This window comes from Trachymyrmex cornetzi, unplaced genomic scaffold (assembly GCF_001594075.2).
Source record: "Trachymyrmex cornetzi isolate Tcor2-1 unplaced genomic scaffold, Tcor1.1 scaffold1462, whole genome shotgun sequence".
NCBI classification, from domain to species: domain Eukaryota; kingdom Metazoa; phylum Arthropoda; class Insecta; order Hymenoptera; family Formicidae; genus Trachymyrmex; species Trachymyrmex cornetzi.
The window spans coordinates 441,479-461,266 of record NW_017296051.1 but is presented as its reverse complement, the minus strand read 5'-3'; the positions used below and the strand labels follow the sequence as shown (position 1 = coordinate 461,266).

The 19,788-nt window shown below is 39.3% G+C and overlaps 2 protein-coding genes across 2 annotated transcripts in view; one reads left to right on the top strand and one right to left on the bottom strand.

Annotated features, from left to right (window-relative positions):
* The window catches only part of LOC108757554 (leucine-rich repeat-containing protein 15), a 12,915-nt gene extending 11,938 nt beyond the window's left edge, over window positions 1-977 (bottom strand). The window contains exon 1 of the mRNA XM_018502016.1: window positions 883-977. Within this exon, the coding sequence (XP_018357518.1) occupies window positions 883-930 (48 nt within the window). The 5' untranslated portion in view covers window positions 931-977. The remainder of the gene's footprint in view (window positions 1-882) is intronic.
* Window positions 978-12,232: 11,255 nt separating this feature from the next.
* LOC108757548 (protein artichoke) overlaps window positions 12,233-19,788 on the top strand; it is a 26,345-nt gene continuing 18,789 nt past the window's right edge. Inside the window, exon 1 of the mRNA XM_018502008.1 lies at window positions 12,233-12,349. The gene's annotated coding sequence lies outside the window, so the exon portion shown is untranslated. The remainder of the gene's footprint in view (window positions 12,350-19,788) is intronic.

Here is a 19,788-nt window from a genome sequence, read left to right as displayed (position 1 = left end):
TCTCTCTCTCTCTCTCTCTCTCTCTCTCTCTCTCTCTCTCTCTCTCTCTCTCTCTCTCTCTCTTTCCGTCCTTAACGTTCATCATGTAATTTGTTTAAATCATGTAAAATAAATTTTAAAACACTAATTTCGTAAACACCATATTTTTGCTTTCCAGCCCTGCAACGGCACAGTGTAACACAGTGATATTTCATTTTTGTTCGATATTAGCAAACAAGAATGTAATGATTCATTAGATCTGTTTTCTGTGGATAAACTAGTATACAATTGTGGAAAGTAAGATGGATTGTATGTTTGATACTTGGCGAAAACAAAAAAGAGAATTCTAGTGTAGTCTAACGCAGTGAATAAAAAACAAATCTATCGTGTTACATTATGTCATCCGTGGATGCGTTCCCGCATGATGCGCATGATGAGTTATTTTATCCTTTTTTAATATTCGAACAACAACAAGGATAAAGTGATATATGATGCATGATTCTGTGCCTCTTGTTGGGAAGCATTTTTTATATTACATTAAATATATACATTTTCGAAATACGCTATTATTTTCCTCAATTAACCTTTAAAGAACGGGGGTCTATTTAAAAAATCTTATAGTTTCCTTAAATATCAAATTCATATAATTCATTATTTCATTGTATTTCTTGCCTCAAAATTTAACACTATTTCGGTTCCAATATGACTTTTCCGTCCTGTAAAAGTTAACAAACACTCCGATTCTCATTACGATGATGAGAGAATCGCTCTCTGGTCAAGCAGACATTCGCGCGACGGTTCGAAATTAATTACTCATCGTTTTACAATTCACTCACTGCAATACACACTCTGTGTCCCATCATTCCTAGCGAGTAGACATGTCAAAATATGTTTTCGACTCACGTTCTCCTTTATTGCGCTCGTTTTTTCACAGCCGATCGAGATTCTCATGTGCGCAGTAGTTGATCGCGTAAAAAGAAAGAATCGCGTACACGGTGAAACAGGTGATTGATTAATACCGGCTACATACGAATAGACCCGCGCGACGGGGCGAGGAGGGGGAGAGAGAGAGATGCGCGCATGCTCCGCTCGTACGACGCGCAGACTGCTCGAGAATGACGCTGGAGAGACCAGGTTTAAAAAACTGCAGCGCCTCTCCCAAGAGAGAATTAAAAGAAAGATCTATTCTTTTCAGCTGAATTTCTTGCACGGTTCATCTTTTCTCTTTTACTGTCCAATGTGAAAGAAAAAATGTGAGAAGAAAAAGAAGGAAAGATGAATCATGCAAGAAGTTCAGTAAAAAGAAACAGGCCTAAACTGGAGATAAACGATGGCGAAACTGACGTGCCGTCACATACACGTATATAGCATATTACATCGTGTTTACGCGCTCGATTATCGCGAATCGTGCCTGGGTTGTAGAATGATCGTTGATGGATTCGTCATCGCCGACGATTTCATTTCGACCACATTTTTCCAAGAAGCTGTTGGTCATGAAATCATCGTAGTTAATTTCCGATATAGTAATCGATAACGAATACGTACGTAATAAATTATAGATATAAGAAGTATTTAATTATTTATACCGAGAGAAATATTTAATTATTTATATCGAGAGACAGTGGGGATTTCCACAGGATTTCTCAGGAATAGATTTTTCCAGAAATCAAGACAAAAACAAGAAAATCGTTAACAGAAGGATATGAAACAGAACGTATTATGAAATGTTCGAAATGAATTCCGATTGGAAAAAATGTGGTAACACTTGAACAAGGTAACGCAATTATGGATTGTATTCTTTATTTAACTTAGTATGGGATTTAACTTGGTGCTAATTATTGATATCAAATCTTTTATATGAATGATACATATTGTTAGAGTTAAGTAAATAACGAAAATAGTACCACTTGGGTTTTATTTTTTAATTTGATAGAATTTAACTTGTTTAGTTAAGATTGTAGCATCTGGGTTTTAATTTTTCAATTGGTATATGAGGAGTAATAATTTTTGACAGAGAATTAGGAGCGCAAGCGTGGGATGGCAGACAGCGCACTGGTCTATTATGCCAGAGGTCCTAGGTTCGATCAGTAGGAATCAAAATATTTACGCTCGTGTCTCCTCTCGGAAAAGCCGGCTCACAAGAGTATCCTTGTCCACAGAAACACTTCTCGAAAAATCCACCGTTCGAAACCGGTACTAAAATTATAGGTCTCATATGCTCATGGCAATTGAATAATCAGCGCACCACAACTATATGAAAGAAGTGTAACACAGACCAGAGGCCTAACGTAAGAAGAAGAAGAAGAGAGAATTAAAGGTGCCATTACTTGGATTAGACTAAGAAGAATCGAAACTACTATTAATTAGGTTGGACATTTAGATTTTATTCAAAAAGCACATATATTCTTAGCGCCTTTTTTTATCTTTTTTAAGAAGGTAAATTTGTACTGATTAATAATTAACACCAAAGAGGGAAAGGCAAAGAATGTACGACTTACTGATGATAGAAATAATGTGAGTAGTGGCGTCTGGAATGTAGTTTTCGGCGATGGAGTTTGTGTCTGGCTCAGAGAATGATTTGGCTCGAAGATGTTGGAGCTGGACTCAGTATGTGATCATTGATTTGAAGGTTACGAAAACAAGATTGCAGCCGAGAGCGCAAAAACTCGAGAGTCCGAGAACCCGCGAGAGACGGCGATGGATGGCAATGGACAGTGAAAGACAGCCAAAGAATGCCCAAAGTCCTACAAGATCGCCGTTTATAGGGATATTTTTAGGGGCGAGAGTTCGAGAGTTGACTGGTCGGGTTTGGAGTGATGAAATAGATTTTTTAATTAGGACTCTCCTCGCTTCCGGATTGGTTAAGGTTCAAAGTACGCTTGTGGGAGGAAAGGGTGTTGACCGGAACCTATGTAGGCAAGTGTCATTCTTAATTTTATGACGCCTTTCCTTAAAGCTATGCGCAGAGGGTACGTTGAGAGATGCACACGTGTAGTGCCACAGGATAAACGAATGTCTTTCCCTCGAGTGTCGCTTCTCAATTTTACGATCGCGGGCTCCGAATCCGTAGGAATCGGTCCGCGACTTGACCGTTAGAAAATATCTTGGCGTTAGGAGTCTCTTAGACATATTTATTATTCCTTTAACTGTGTAGCGTTTGAGGAGATTTCAACATTTTTACAGTGCACGTGCGTCGTTTTCTTTTATTTTTCTTTGACTGACAGTTATGAGGATAGAAAAACAGATACTAGATTTTTTATTTAAAAGGGGAGGTTTTATTACTTTTTAAGGCTTTTCTCGTGGATTTTAGTTTGGTTCTCATAACGGTCATTGGAAAAGTTTAACAAACTTCAGTTCTTCACGAAAGAGAGAGTCGTGGGAGTCCTCTGAACGTAACAGTACCAAACAGGAAAAAATAATTTGAACTTTGAAAATTGAATCAAAATCTTATTTCGTTTAGTTGTATCATATTCGAAACTGCGTGTCACACCCTAATATTAGGTGTTGAACTTAATTCCTGCCGTTTTTTGTCTCCAAAATTGATTTGTTTCGAAGGGAAGATGAATGAATACCTTAATCAAAGTAATTTCCTCCATTTTCTACTTTATTACTAATTAATAATACTTTATTAATAATACTTTGGTTAAGGTATTTCCCTTCGAAACAAATCAATTTTGGAGATGAAAAACGGCAGGAATTAAGTTCAACACCTAATATTAATTTCTAATAATAGAAATTTAGAGAATAATTGAACAATTCCAATCGGAATTCATTCTGAATAGTTCCATAAATACGTGCCAACTTGAAATCACAGGAAGAGTCACCTTTGTGCCGTGTCGCGAATGGAAGATCTCTTTCGCGTCACGCTAGCATGAATCACCATGGTTATTCCCTTTGATTGTTTAACGAGTTTTACGAGTTAGAATGTCGCCTCGATACTACGTATACGCTCATACAGCTTTTTCTTTCACTGGTGAAACGAATCTATCGCAAAATTATTTATGACTTCGATTGGACAGACGAGAAAATTTTTCGACTGGCGAGTTTTGAAATCCGCGTACTACCGTTTCTATGTAACAAAACAAACCGCGGTTTCCACCAATTACAGCTTGAAAATCTCTGCACAGCTGTGTTTGTATTGTACTAAATTCTTGATCATTATGTGTTTCTTTGTAACGTGTTTGTCTGTAAATATTTTTCTTTTCTGTTTATAATTATTTTTTAAATCCTTAACAGTATCATCACACACACATTTACACTTTTGATTTTATTAATTATTTGTAAATTTTTAATATATTCGCATCAATTTGCAATGCTTTAATTGTAAATTTAGTAGTTTGTTAACTTCTTTTTTGTTTGTTTATTTATCGTGGCGTTAATAGATAAATGATAAAACTAAAAAATTAGCATTTTTAGGGCAACAAAGGAAAATCGATTCTAAGGACTAAAATATTTTTGTGGGAAAACGATGTATTTTTGCTCATTTAGGCCCATTTCCACAACTCACGGTTAACTCTTAACCGAGGTTCAACTTATTCACTGTCTCTTTCTCCAATTCTCGGATGAGAAACAAATTGAACTTCGGTTAAGAGTTAACCGTGAGTTGTGGAACTGGGCCTTAATTATTTATATGGAACAGTGTCACAGCTCTAATGATAGATCAGGATAGAATTTATGCTATAACAGGGTCACAGTTTATAAAATCTCTTAACAGTTACATTTTAAAAACTCATTTTTTTTTCATCCGTCAATTTTGACGAGCTCTGAATATCTTGTAATATAGATCGAAATAGAAGATACATAATTTTTGATAAATCAATCATACTTGTGAAAACGGGATAAACTGAAATATTCACTACTCTAATTGAAACGTTATCGGTTCAGAATTTATAAAGTGTTTTACTGAAAAGTTGCTAATTTTGCAATGTCATTTTTCTGTCAATGATATGTTTTTTTTATACGAAAAATATTCTCGAAAACATTTTTTTTTATCCGTTAATTTTGACAAGCTCTGAAATCTAAATGATATCTTGTAATAAGTAAAGATCAAAATAAAACATAGGTATCTATTTTTTCATAAATCAATCACATTTGTGGAAACAGAATAAACTAGCAGAATGAAATTGATTTCTCAGAACGGGAATATACGCATCTACGTGTTATAAAATGGCAATAGTATTCTTATTCAAGCGATTTTTCTGCTAATCGTGTTGAAATCGTCTCTGACGTGTCCGCGCGTGACGTTCATCCATTCAAATTATAGTCCGAACGCGTTGTAAAGACGTAAACGAGATGCGCGAATATTAATTGACATATATTAAACATGTGTCAAGCTTTTAGCCGTCATATATTCTGATATCGGCAAATAAGTCGCCGCTTTAGACAATTGGTCGTCACGACAAACCTAAGTTACAAAAATGAAAGCACTACTGTATGACAACATTAAAATCTGACTGTTGAGAGATTTTATAAACTCGATGCAATAATTATGGTTGTCTTTAGTTTCTATTTAAAATATATGCAATGTGTTAAATGAAAATATAACTTTATAACATTTTTATGAATTTATTATAAACTACCTCGCAAGTATGTTAATAAAAAGATCAGAATTTTTATTTTTTCTATTCATACTTATTATTTACTATTTTTTCTTTTCATTTATGATCTTATTTACGAGGGTAATTTCTGTTCGTATTTGCGCAATTCATTGGCTTGCCGATGAAAAATAAGCTTCCATTAAGTTCAATTAGGACTTAAATTTTTCATAGTCGATCTCTCATCTACACGTATAATACACAATACGGTATAATATATTTTTTCATTAACCTTTTGAGAACCGGAGTTTTCTAACAAAATAACTTATAGATTATCAAGATCATGCTTTTTAAAGAATTTCGGAATCGTTGAATTTGATTCCGGCCTTCGAATTCTAAAATTCACATTTCGGAAAATAATCTGATTATCATGAAATTTGATTTTGGGAGATTTTTAGTATCTCTGCGTTTGAATATAGTCTAACAGAAATATGGAATTTGTAATAAATATAGTTCAAATATGTAATAAGTATAGATCTTTTTTCAAAAAGAACAGTAATCTCCATGGAGAAAGGTAGTATCAGAGGACTTATAATCACACACACAGAGTTGAAAAAGCTAATTTAAAAATTAATTTTAATTGTATATGTAGCACTGAGATGAGCATTAAATAAAGTGAAACTCGAAACTTGATGTTGTACATCTATATTTTATATCCTTCATGAATAGAAACTCTTTAAAACCAAGTTTTATAATAATCAATACATTTAAAATAAATTCTGCCCACCATATTAAATCTACTATTTTTTATTTTCAATTCCATGTATTTAATAAAGGATTTAAAATAATCGCCACTGTTATCTGGTGTTCATGGTATATGCCTTTCAGACAAAGAATTATTTGTTTAAATCTACTATTTAAAATTTTTTTGTTTTTAACTTCACATTTGAATAAAGCATTATCAAATTATCCCATAGACCAAGTTTCATAAAAATTGAACGAGCAAGTTATAAATAAAAGAGAGTATATGTGACGTCACTTCAAATGGGGTCAATCCACAAAGGGCAAAAAAAAGAACAAAAAAAACGAAGTTGACAGAAAAATTTCCATAATTTTGAAAAAAAATCTTCGAAAATAAAGAAATTTATGTCCACCTCGTTACATAAAATCATTATATAAATAAGCGAACAAACTGTCGCGTCCGGAGAATTATTTTCCAACAGTCTCTCGTATGGTCGTTAATAGGCGCGTTGCAAAGCAACGGTCAGTTTTTAGAACTGCAATTGCAGTTCCCGCCGGCGAGAGCTCTCGTAACGCGCATTTGCATCCCTGTAGGGTCGTCGTCATCGTCGTCGTTGCTGCCGCTGCTACGTATGTATTCCAGATTTGAAGAGAGGACAATGGGAAATCGATACGGGTCGGACGTATGTGGTACGTATCACTCTCTCGTACATGTACGTCCTATTCTATTGTTTGTTCATGCAGTCAGTGCGTGATTGAACGACGTGGGTGCGACGTGCGTTCCGTTCAGTTTCAAAGAATTGCATTCGCCGTTCGGTGATCGGCGGAGGTCAGGCGTGCGTGCTCGCGCGCGCAAATATATTGCGAAACCCGGAAAATAGCGATCTCATGATCTCTTGACTGAACGGGGAACCGACGACCTGCCAATCCCGTACTTGTATCAGTGGCGCATGGCGCATCGATTAACTCCGCGATTGACGTTAGCTTCTCCCGATAGCGCGCCGTTGAATTATCGTCTCGGGATTAATTCCCCCTTTCCCTCCCTCCCTCTCTTCCTCTCTCTCTGGTCCGCGAAACGTGCCGCGGATTTATCCCTTTTTTTTCTTTCTTTTTTTTTCGAACGCTGTATAACGAGAGAATCAGGGATAGCAGAGTGGCGGGGTTCAAATTTAATGGGACGTAACGTCGAGCATTCCGACGCGGGAACGCCAACCGGTTGAAAATGTACGCCTCTCGGTGATTAATGGGACTTAATTTTTCATCGCCAAGTCGGTAAATCGCGCAAATACACTGGAACAAAAATTATCGGCGTAAATAAAATTATCGCGTGTGGACAGAAAATAAAGAACAATCTCTATTACCTTTCCCCACTCTTTGCCCGCAATCCCCTGATGTTATGATTAAAATATCTATCCACCAATCAGGAAAATGTTTGGCTGATGAAATATAACGCACGTTTATGCAGAAATTATATTTTTAATATTTACTACGTATACGGTATATCATCATCGGACAATGGCATCCGATATAAATAATAATATAAATTCCTTGTAGGTTTATAAGTTGCTTGATTAATAATATTAAATTGATTATCATATAATATTACATTTCTAGCTTTATAAAATCATTTCAAGATCAAATAATTCGACGTTTTGTTTTTGCGGTTCAAAAATATGAAGGCGAAATGTATAAAACTAAAAAAAATTATTGTTAGGTACACATAATTACGCCTAATAAACGAAAATATTAAACAATATCTTTATATTAGACCGTATATGTGAGAAACATAATCAATACTAGAAATTTAAAAACGCCTATTACGGTCGAAGCTAGATCTTTGTTGCTTAAATAATTCAATCTTGAATTACTAATATATACTATACCATATGTACTTGCATGTATACTATATTGTAGTCTTTTTCACACACAAACTGCACGCCGAATTATTTTTCCGGGCTAAATAAACGCAATTAAAACTACTCTAGTAATCGTGAATTAAATTGACAAGCAATTTAATAATTTGATGCTACCATCAAGTATCATATATTATAAAGATGTTAATATGTTAAAACTGTTAATAAATTTATTGCGAAAAATATTACCTCGGCCGGGACTTGAACCCGGATCTCTTGTATTCTGTCCTAAGCCATTAGACCACCGAGACAATTTAATTCGCGATATTACTAGAGTAGTTTTAATTGCGTTTATTTAGTCCGGAAAAATAATTCGGCGCGCAGTTTGAAAAAGACTGCTAATATGGTATATATGCAAATACATATATAGTATATATTAGTAATTTAAGATTGAATTATTTAAGCAACGAAGATCTAGCTTCGACTGTAATAGGCGTTTTTAAATTTCTAGCGAAAATATTAATATTTATATATTCTGTGTTGAGCAACTATTATTTATAATATTTCGATAAAGGCAGTTGTTCGTATTCGTGCTTGTGGAATGAGGAGGAGAAGGTTCGTTAAAACCACTTGCGCCTCCGAGTAAGGGTTTTAGAAACACGTATCATACACATCGCTGTAAACATAATGCTATTTTATGACACACAATATCGTGCAGACGCATTTTTCACGTGTGTGTGGTTTCGGTTCGCATTTCATCATGTTTACTCACACTATACGTGTCAAGGCTCAGAACCGTCTCGCGGGTGATCTTTACTTATGCATCTACTTTAATATCAATTTATGCGTTGCTACCTTTGGCAATTACGAGATTTATACATATGTCGTGTCAAACGGATGCTTCGTGCGTTGATTTTTTTATCAAATATTTGCGCACGTAATAAATGAATAGATGCAATTTACGTTCTATTACGTTATTGAATATTTGCATAGAATAAATATTTGCTATGTGGCTAGAATATTGCGTGGATGTGCTATTTTTTACCCTTCGCAGAGACGCGTGAATCCGTGAATTTAACGTATTAATATCAACAAGAGCATTAAAATACGTACCACATAAAAATACGTAAAAAATAATACTTTATAAATACTTCCCATGTGATATTTATCATACTCGACTTGTTCAGAACATTTTTTTCGTGTTTGAAAACATAACGCGACAATAAATATTTTAAGATATTTTCATAATTTGCCTCATCGACTGATGCTATTATAGAATTGTTAGTTTTAAAGATGGACAATAGATGGCGATGAGACGCTATTCGGCTCGCTCAAATAATTCGTAAAGCTTCTCACATTTCACGTGAAATCTATTTTACAATTGCGTATATGTAATTGTAAGTGGTTAATTGTATGAATTGATCACACATTCACAGTCGAATACTCTCCTCATATTCGACACTGTGATTGATCGATTCTTACAACTACGATTACACACGCAATTGTAAAATAGACACAATGGGAGGCGTACATTAATATATTGGAAATACAATTCATATTAAAAACTAATAAACAGTTTATTCAAAATATGCAAGAAGCGCTTAATAATAATAAACAACATTTACGGATTCTTATTCGCTGTTATTTAAACGAATACATATTTTTCTTTTCTTATGTATACTTTCAGTTACAATAATGCAGCCGATTGTTACGTTAATATTTTGATATAAAACTAAATATACGTAATATCAAGGCAACTTGGATATTTTCGAAATACTTCCTTTTCGGTTGCGGACATATATTGTCTATACACTTGTCCCATCTCTTTCTCGAGCCTTGTATACTCCCGTGGAATTATGCGAGAATGACATTGGCAGAGTTCCAATACGCCGTAGAATGCGCGGGGACAACATGTACGGAGCAACGAACTTTAGTCGGCGTGACTTCGGGCGAGGATTCTTTTTGTTACGACGAGAACTTTTTAGCCAAGAACTTGATGCAGACGTTTTCTTTAGCGGCAATAGTTTCGTTCCGTGTACGTCGTTCATCCCGCGACGCGATAATTGCGGAGTCCGTACGAGGGAAGAGACGTATGTCTCGAACAGTTCTTTTATAAAAAAAAATCGAGACTCGATTTCTCCCCGCGGTAAATACGAATTTTCTTTTAAATTTATTCAATCGATAGGGGAATAAATTTAATCTTTCTCTATTTAATTCTTTTACATTTTGCTCATCATCATTAGCTACGTTTTATATTTTTAGAAGACCGTCCTGGAGTATCAATAAACACTTTATCTTTCTCTCCCTCTCTCTTTCTTTTCTACAGGAGAAAAAATGTTGAAACATCATCGCGGTAATAATATTATGTCGCAACACAAGCGATACAGGAATGAAAATATAAAATCGCAGAGGGAAAATAGAGATAAGGGAGAAATATTATCATTTAATAAAAGCTCCGAAAATATCAACATATTTAGCGGTACAATACGGTTTGTAAACCAGTTTTTTCTCCCTAATGTTTTGCTTCGTTATATTTTTACGAGACGCAACGTGGATGCCTATCGGTGTTATCATACCGTAATTAATGCGATCATTATCGCATCGCGCTCGCTAGATTAAAAGCTGTGCGCACCGCGGACGCCGCGAAAACAGCTTAGCGTCAGGCGTGGTGATTAAAAATTACAGCTGGCGGTGAAAGAAGGAAAGAAAGCAAAACGAATGCCTAAACCGAATCTATGCGCGACGTAATTTTTAATTATTATTCCGCGACGATCGCGCGTAAACCTTCGCGCTCGCGCTACGTACGCTTAATTAATTAAACACAACGTAATTACCGGACGCGCAAACCGGGTGGGACAGCCAACCATTTTTAATTAATATACGGCAAAGTACGATTATGAGTTTCTCGCTAACGCCTTTACGATGACGCCAACGACGGCGACGGCGACGACGACGGCGACGCTACCGTCGCCGTAGTAGCATTTATTTGCGGAATATTATGCCGTCGGTATCAGCAAACATTTCCAGGTCGAGTAAGTACTCGTCGTAAGGGAGGTAGACGGGAAAAAAGAGCCTAGAGAGAGAGGTAATTACGATTCCTATTATACGCTAAAGCCGATACTGGTAACGCACGACCCTATTCAACCCTCGGCGCCTCACCCCCGCCGGCAACCATTAGCGAAATAATCCCCGCGAAGTAATCCTCGGAGACCCGGCTGGTCCGACGCAATTTCGCGCGAATATGAATAAGAATCACGACTCACGCGTGACTCAGGAGCTCTCCGTTGCGGCCAAGTTAGGGCGCTGCCGGGTGGAGCAGGGTTGGCAGGTTAGGGTTGGCGTTGGAAAGAGCCGTGGTGGAGGTTTGGGGTTAGAGCGGTGGCGGCGGTGGTGGCGACGGTGACGGTGACATGGTGGTGGAAACGGCGGCGATGGTGGTGGTGGTGAGAATGACCGACTGCGCAGACCCCGAAGTCTCGGAGCCGCGAGTACGTAGTCAAACTCCGGCTCAGTAAGGACTGTGGTTCCCGTTCGCAGTGCAGTTCGAAATCACCGGGAGCGACCACGTTCTTTCGTTTTTCTCTCTCCTTTCTCTCCTCTTTCTCTCTCTCTCTCTCTTTCTCTCTCTCTTTCTCTCTGTCCCACCCTCCCTCTCTTCTCTCTTTCTTCAACCTCTATCCCACCGGTTTCGTCCCTACCTCTTCGTTTTTCCATCATCTTCATTTATCGTCTCCCCGCCTCGCTTATAGTCTCCGCGTCTTCTCTTTTCCCTACTCTCGCGTGTTCTCTTCAACGACTTCAACCCGCCGAGGCGCCTCCTTAACTTTTCTTTCTCCTCGGTTGGTTTTCCGTCACCACGCAACACGCGACTATAATAAGCGCGACGGGAACTCTGATTCGATGACGGTGATCATTCACGATTGATGGATACGGGTGAAACGCGCTGGCGCTCACGCCGATCCCAGGTGTCTTGATGGCGAGTCACGTCAGTCACGTGGATCGGTGGCGATCCGGTGATTCCAGAGAGTCTCGTTAGTCCCGGTCTGGGGTCCGAGGACGGCTGACGGCGCGTGTGTGGCGTGTGCCGCCTGATCGTCGGCGGATGTCTATCACTGGACAGGCCTATCGGTGTCCGCGGATCGCGGAGTGACCGTACAGCGTGGTGGAGAAGTGCGTGGAGGAAATCCGCGGGTCGATGTGCACAGGTCCGAGGAGACGCACCGACACTTGGCCTCGCTCGGTGTAAGTACCACCCACTCTCTATACCTCGAATCCACCCCTAAATACACGACACGAACGCCGGTATACGACCGTGAGTCACCAGCACTCACCACGCGTGCCCCGTGCGATAAGTCAGCTGGAAGCGCGATGCTTGCCGAAGCGAGGCTCTTGGTTCACGGGATTTCTCGGGTCAGCTGTTTACCGGTTGTACGCCCCGGCACACACCGTATCACGAGATCGCGTCCGGTAGACTGATTAAATATGCATTCTCTTTGGCGCGCGTTGCCCTTAAAATAGGGCTTCATTCACTCGCGTTTAATCGCCCTGTGTTTATATACACGGTGCTCTTTTATAGACTCCCGCTGCAAGTTGATTTACGGAGCCGACTGCCGAGCGCCTTCCTTGCTTACAAATTTACGAAAAACGTGCGATGAAATAAAGCTCTCATTAAATGTGCACGACAGGCGGGAGCTGAGTGACTTTTAGGGCCATTATGCACTCTTATTCTCGAAAGCCACTTAGCTTTTTCTTACCCAAGCTGTGTTTCTCTATTAAATTCTCCTTTCTTCTTCTTCTTCTTCTTCTTCAGCTGTTGTATTTAGAACAATAAAATCACATATCGAATCTTGAAAGTTGCTGTCTTTATTAATATATATATCGAGCTCAAAATACAAGTTTCTCGTACGCTAGACTCTTTCAAGTTTAAATAATACAGTTTACTATATATTTGAAAATTCTAATTTCGAACTCATCTGCATTCTTATTAATATTGTTACGTGGAAATGGTGATTTTCTCTTTATTTTGCATATTCGCGAGACACAAACACTTTTGGTTCGTAGGCGGCGGAAAGAGGAACTTCTCACAAAACAAAATATAGTAAAGGTTCATCTGCTAAAGTCGATAACAATCACGTAATAGTAGATTGTGAGACTCGTTAAACAAATTAAATCACTCACGTCTCCGCTAGTAAATAATAATGACGCTTTCTTACACCGTGGGGCTTTGGCTTTATAATTAATTATCCGATACCGCAGATATCCCTAATCCCAACGAATTCGAGGTGCCGAGTTTCCGAATGAGCTCGTAATGAAATGCACCCTTCGCTCGTTCCATCGGGCGTTGTTTTTCTGACCGATGGAAAGTTCGCCCCGAAATATTCTCCGAGTTTAATAACGCCGGCTTATATCGCGTAGGTATTAAGTACGCGTTAGCACGTACGTCTCCCGACGGTATTAAATTTTGACGTTCCTCCGGAGGGGGAAGTTACTTTTCCTTTTCGAGGGGTTGTTTAATGACTCGGAGTTTGTAAAGGAGAATTACGGCGGTTAATACATCGTAATTACTTCCACATGCCTACGCACAGAACGTCCAAACTCATCCGCGATCCGTCGGATATTTCACTTCGCGAGGATATCTCAACGTTTAATAATGCGCGCCATCGCCCAAGGAACTTTTGTGTATTTGGAAACTTATCCAGTTTCATAACGGATGATTTGTCGCGGTCGTAAAACCGTATCGCCGCTGCATGATTTGTGATCTCGCTCAAGAAATCTATACAACGCTCTATACAATGCTCGAGGGTTAATATCCTGTGCCACATAAATTGTAGATCGCATATGTTACGTGAAATACGTTTATAAAATAATGTAACACAATTTTTCAGAGCTCGAATTGTTGCGAGATTCTGTTTGCAAAATATTATTGACACGCGAGCGTATAAACGACGTAGTAAAATCAACGATATCCATTGCAAATATGAGATTGATTAAAAAAAAAAAAAGTGTCGTTTTTTTTCCGTTTTATTCAGCGAGAATAAAACACGAATAAAACACGAATAAAACATGAATTTGTTAATCGAGCCGCGATATCCTAAATCGATTATATGTATGGCACGAGCATTTCGATTCTATTTTGAATATTCTCTGTTAATACACATTATCGGCTCGCGTGTCGCGCGCGTATAATAATCTATCAAAAATCAATTTAAGAGTTTTGGATCGCATTTCTGGGGGGAGGAAACTTTTTATCTGTTATAACAGTCGCCGTACCGTGATTAATCGACCCGTCCGTACTACTATTAAATGGGATGCGGATAATTAATCGTCGGTTTCACCACAACACCTGCTTGCCTAGCGTGGGAACATCTGAACCGTGTTAGACGCGCGCGGGTTCGCGCGCAAAAACGGCGAGCATGCCGATCCGGGATCGTGTGGCGGCTACGGCCGCGAGTCATTAAGTAAACTGTAAATCTTGCTTATACGCTACACGCCGGGCTTACGTCAAATCCAATCGTAAATTCTGCGATATGCACGAGAGATATTAAACCCTTACGCACTCCGCATTCACCCCCTTTTGGACATTCTCCCATTTCATGCTTTTCCAACGTAACAATAACCGCGCAAGTGGCGAGAGCTCCGCTCTCCAATAATAAAGCGGCCCATAAAGCTTACAGGGCGTGAATGACGCGGGAATTATAGATACCTGGTATTTACATCGTCTCGCCCGTAGAAAAGCCCCGCGGTTTGGCCAGTGTTCCCAATCGAGCTCGTACAACATTACACGTTGAGCAATCCACGATATGTAAGAATACAAGCTGTTTTGCTCCCTGATGACTAATCAGAAAGTATTTTAAGTCAGTATATAGCCACTATTAGAAATTTATTACTAATACAAAATTTACCCCAAAATTATATTCCGCCATTATGTACAATGAAAAACGCAGAAAATAACTTGTACTCATCATGGATTAAATTATTCATGTGTACACGTCCATGCGGGTGTCTTCTAGCGTTTTCTGAGAAAACTAGTGTATCCACTGGTTATAAACACTGGTATCCACTTGTATTGTTCCATTATAAAAACTAGTTTATATATTTTCAGTGTTTAATGTTCCATTGACAGAGATAGTGCAAAAAGAATTGCACTGAGTTCAACTTTTCCTCCACTGTCTTTAGAGACGATGAAAGATCAGTGAAATTGAGGTGAAATTGTGTTTGTGCTTTAAAATATGTGATATTATATTAAGGTTTGATATTATATTATTCTAATTACTTTCATATCATGAAAGACACAATGAACCACGGGTGTCGCTGGTAAATTTTCAATGAAGGATCGCCTCTCGAGTTGTTATTATCATTAATTTCGTATCATTTTATTTTTTATTTTGACGCGTATAATTTCTCTAAACTCTTTGGAGTGGAATCTTACTTTAAAGAATAAAAATTGACTCAATCTTGAAAAAGAGTGGCTCAATTTTTAAAAGTGAGAGATTTTACTCTTCAGAGAGAGATTTACTCTAAAAGTTTTAAAGAAATAATAGTTGTGCAAAATAATATTTTGATGTTAAAAAATATTGAAATTTTTTAAAACTAAATAGATGAATGCGAATATTATTATAAAATAAGCCATTTAAGTTTATATAGTTATATACGTTTTTACTATTATTTAAAGTTATAAAATGGACAATAAAGAATAATGTTATATGTTCCACTGAATTATGCTAAATTTGCACTATTATTACTAGGGTAACTGTCCCAATTACTGTGTCTGTCCCTATTAATGTGCTTTTGGATTTCGATAAGTCATAAAGAAAACTAGCACAAATAAATAAAAAAAAATATTTTTTTTATTAGGTTAAATTATTAATACATGTAATATCGAAGAGATAATATTTTATTTTTTAAGTATTGTAATATTTTAAATATTTTTCGAAAGATATGAGGAATTTATGTGAATCCAGTAATTACGTACTGCAAGATTTTAAGCTTATCTCTATTAATGTGCCCTGTATTGGAGCTGAGAACGTTACGAGTGTACTTTGAAATAAATATAATTGAAATAATGATTTATGTAATATTAACATAAACAATTAACTTAAATTTATTACCTGTTTTAGTAACTGTATGTTAAAATGAGTCAAATGTGGATAGGCACACAAATTGGGGGCACATTAATAGGGCCATTGCCGCTTAGAGGACTCACTAATAGGGACAAAAACATGTTTTCTATTTTTGTCAAAAGCATTATAAAGTATTAACATTTTTTAGATTCAAGAAATATTATAAGAAAAAGAAGTAGTTGAAAAACTGATATTGATTGCAAGCAGATAAAATTGAAGCTACAATATTTAATAATTAATTCAATAATAAGCAAATTGGCTAAAAAGCACATTAATAGGGACAGTTACCCTAGTGCAGTATTCGAAACCCTGTACTTTATCCAATAGGAAATTCTTTCGAAAGAGAAAAAGAGAAAAAAAAGAGAATGAGAGAGAAAAAGTGTGTCGATAATAAACGAAGCCGGTAAAAAGCTCGACACAGCAAATACGCGCATGCATACGCAATCGACGTTGCCGCCAGGCGTTAGGACGAGCGCCGTCAGAAATTTTAATAAGCCACAAAGCGATCGGGTAGAGATCCACAGCAGGCGGCACCAGCCTCAGCAATGGTGGTGGCGGCGGCCCCGTGTGTGTGTGTGTCCTCCCGACTCCCGGTCGCCCTCCAGTCAACTTCCAGCGGTTGTGATAAATCAGGACGCACCTGGCGTTCTCCTCGCTGCACACACGCCAGGTCCGATGCATTCGCCCGTCTCGCATACTCGCCGGATTACCTTCCTCTCTGCTCCTCAGCTTGGAGAAAAGCTGTATTCTACGGAGCGGTCGAATTAAGAGCGCGGGAGCGTTCAGCGTTAGGGGAAGGCGCGCGAAGAACGGATGGAAAAGGCGAAGGCTATAAATACAAGGAGAGACTAGGAGAGGCCAGGAAAGACACGGAGGCGGAGAAAGAGACACTGTCCTCGGCACAATGCGTGCCGCACCAATCCTATTTTCAGAGATACCCATCTCCCACGGTTTCGGCGGCGGGATTGCGGGAAGGAGGGACGGTGCGGTATAGCCCGGCTAACCGCTTTATCCCAACGTCGAATCGCTCCTTCGAGGTTGGCTCGCAGCTGTTTCGTCGCTTCTTTAAAGTCCATCCTTCCCTTGCCGCATGTCGATTCTCTGTCCAAAAAAACATCGGAAATGCAAAGCGCTTCCACCCCAGTATACTATGGAGAATCACGAAGGGTAGATCGCTCGATGCCGGGAGTGCGCTTTCCATTTCGCCCGTAAAACGTCTGCGGCGACTTATCGAATCTGTATTACTTCTCATGCACGCCACTCGCAGAGAAGTGTTTCGATAGAACCCTCCACCCCTGCCTCTCCCACGCCTGGGAAAAACGATATTTTAACGCGTCACTCGATGAGAAAATACAGGGGCATCGAACTTTTACGAACGTCGTTCACATCTTGCAAATGTATGCGACGAAAGAAGTGAATTTTGCGCTGTTGATAAAATAAGTCAGCCGAAATGACTCGAAAAAATGACGCAGTCGAAACAACATTTATTTGGTAAATATATAATTTGTAATATATATTTCCGGCTGTGCGTGTTCCGCGCTGCCAATTATTGTCGAGAATAATTATTATTCCAGTGATGATAGAGGATGAGATTTGAGATGAAGATTAAGGGTGTCCTTTGGGTGGACTAACTCATTTAGTCGGCAAGCACAAAGGACAGCGTCACTTAGATGTCACACAAAGAGCGTTTTGGCTCCCCTGCGGAGTGTCAGAGATAGCGGATTGTAATAATGGTAGTAGTTTCTAGGCTGAGTCGCGAAAATTAGATCCGAGATCTTCGATTCTCGGGATTGGGTATATACCTATAATTAGTGTTCGTTTCTTTATATCTTTTATATCTCTTAGCGGATAGCCAACGTACGATCGTTCGTCACAGATTCTGAATTATCAATGTCGTATTGTAACCAGACCGACGTGACGTGCCACTTACGGAGTATGACAGATTTCCCGGTAGCCACTTATCTCTGGTTACGAAGTAGTTCGCTCGCGCTCGCGGACGACCGTGCACACTTAGCCGGTGAAACGAGGTGATTTATAGCGAAACTTGCTGTATAAAACGTACACATACGTTAAACGCCCGAGGTGTCTCGCACCGTTACTTCCCACAGATACACATCCCTCGCGACTTGAGTTTTGCAGAGTAGAGAGAGAGAGGGGGGGGGGGGGGGGGGGAGAGGGATGGAGAGAGGCAGAGAGGAGGAAGCGGTTCTCTCGGTGAACTTGTACCTTGCACTTCAGTTTTATGCGTGGCGCTCCGCGAAGGGCGGATATCGTGTTTGCTCTTGTAACCGGTATTGTTTGTCGGCCGCCTTTGTTTACGGCTCCCCTGTCTCAACCTCCCTTTGGGTGGTAGGTCACGGTTCAGGAAACCCACTTGAGGAGAATTTCTTTTGTCTTGGCTGTCCGTCGCAATAATCGAGTGAAACCACGGAAAACGAATTGCGGCACGCACTTGGCGCGCTGGAACAATATGATTACTTGCCGGCGGACGTCATTGCGGCGAGATTGGATAAAGGGATGAACGGGTGGGATTCGCTTTGGTAATCAACGGTATTCCCCATTGATTAAACTGTCTACGTAGGTGTATCTAACATTTATTCCACGAGGGCAAACGCACGAAAGTGAAAAGATCATTAGAGGATACCGGTCGAGAAGGGTAGGATCGTGAGAATCACGCGGTCTGAAGAGCGAGAGGATCGTTACGGATTATCGTGACTGCAAGCTGCCGGCTCAAGGTGCGCTTGTCATTCGAGCCGTCGAATCTTCCCCTTCACGCGTCGTCTCGTAGCGAAAAAATAGGGAGCGGCGTCGAATGCTGGGGGTAGTCGAGTTTTCGAGGAAAAACTGGAAAAATCGGGCGGAAAAAGAGAAAGAAATGGGCTAATTGCCTGAATTTGATCGATCGTCCTGCGGGACCCGTTTCCTCTCAATAATGTAATTGGACGATGTTAAGCTGCCGCTCTCATCGCTGGAACGATGTATGTAACATTCACGACATGCTGCCTGCGTGCGCGAGGGTCGAGATTTATTATTTTGGCGAGACTATACTATACGCTTCGATATAGCCGTAATTGGATCTGGGACATCTCCTTGTCAAGTAACGTCATAATCCTGTGTGGAAAAGCTGGAAGCACGAGAGTAGGTCGTTACTCTCTGGAAAACCGGAAACGTGGCAGAGAAAGGACAGGAAGGGAAGCGGCTGGCCGACGTACTGGAACGAACGACTAAACAGGCTTAATATTGTTAGCGCGACTACGCTGCTGTGCTTTTCGTTCGAAGCTGGACGTCGTTATTATCTTGGCCGTTAAATATGGCCTCGCCACAGACACGCATGAATAAATTAACGTGTGGCGAACGGACATTTTGCACTTAGAAAAATAAGAGAAAAGAAAAGTGAAGGCTCGCAAAACTATAATTTTTCACTTTATGCGCGTGAAACATAATTCTTTTACGTTAGGTATATAAAAATACAGGGTTGGAAAAAACCCGGGCTTTTTTAAAAAAAACTCAACTCACTTTTTGGTTTTATGGGGGTTTTATTGGGATTTTGGGGGGGGGGGG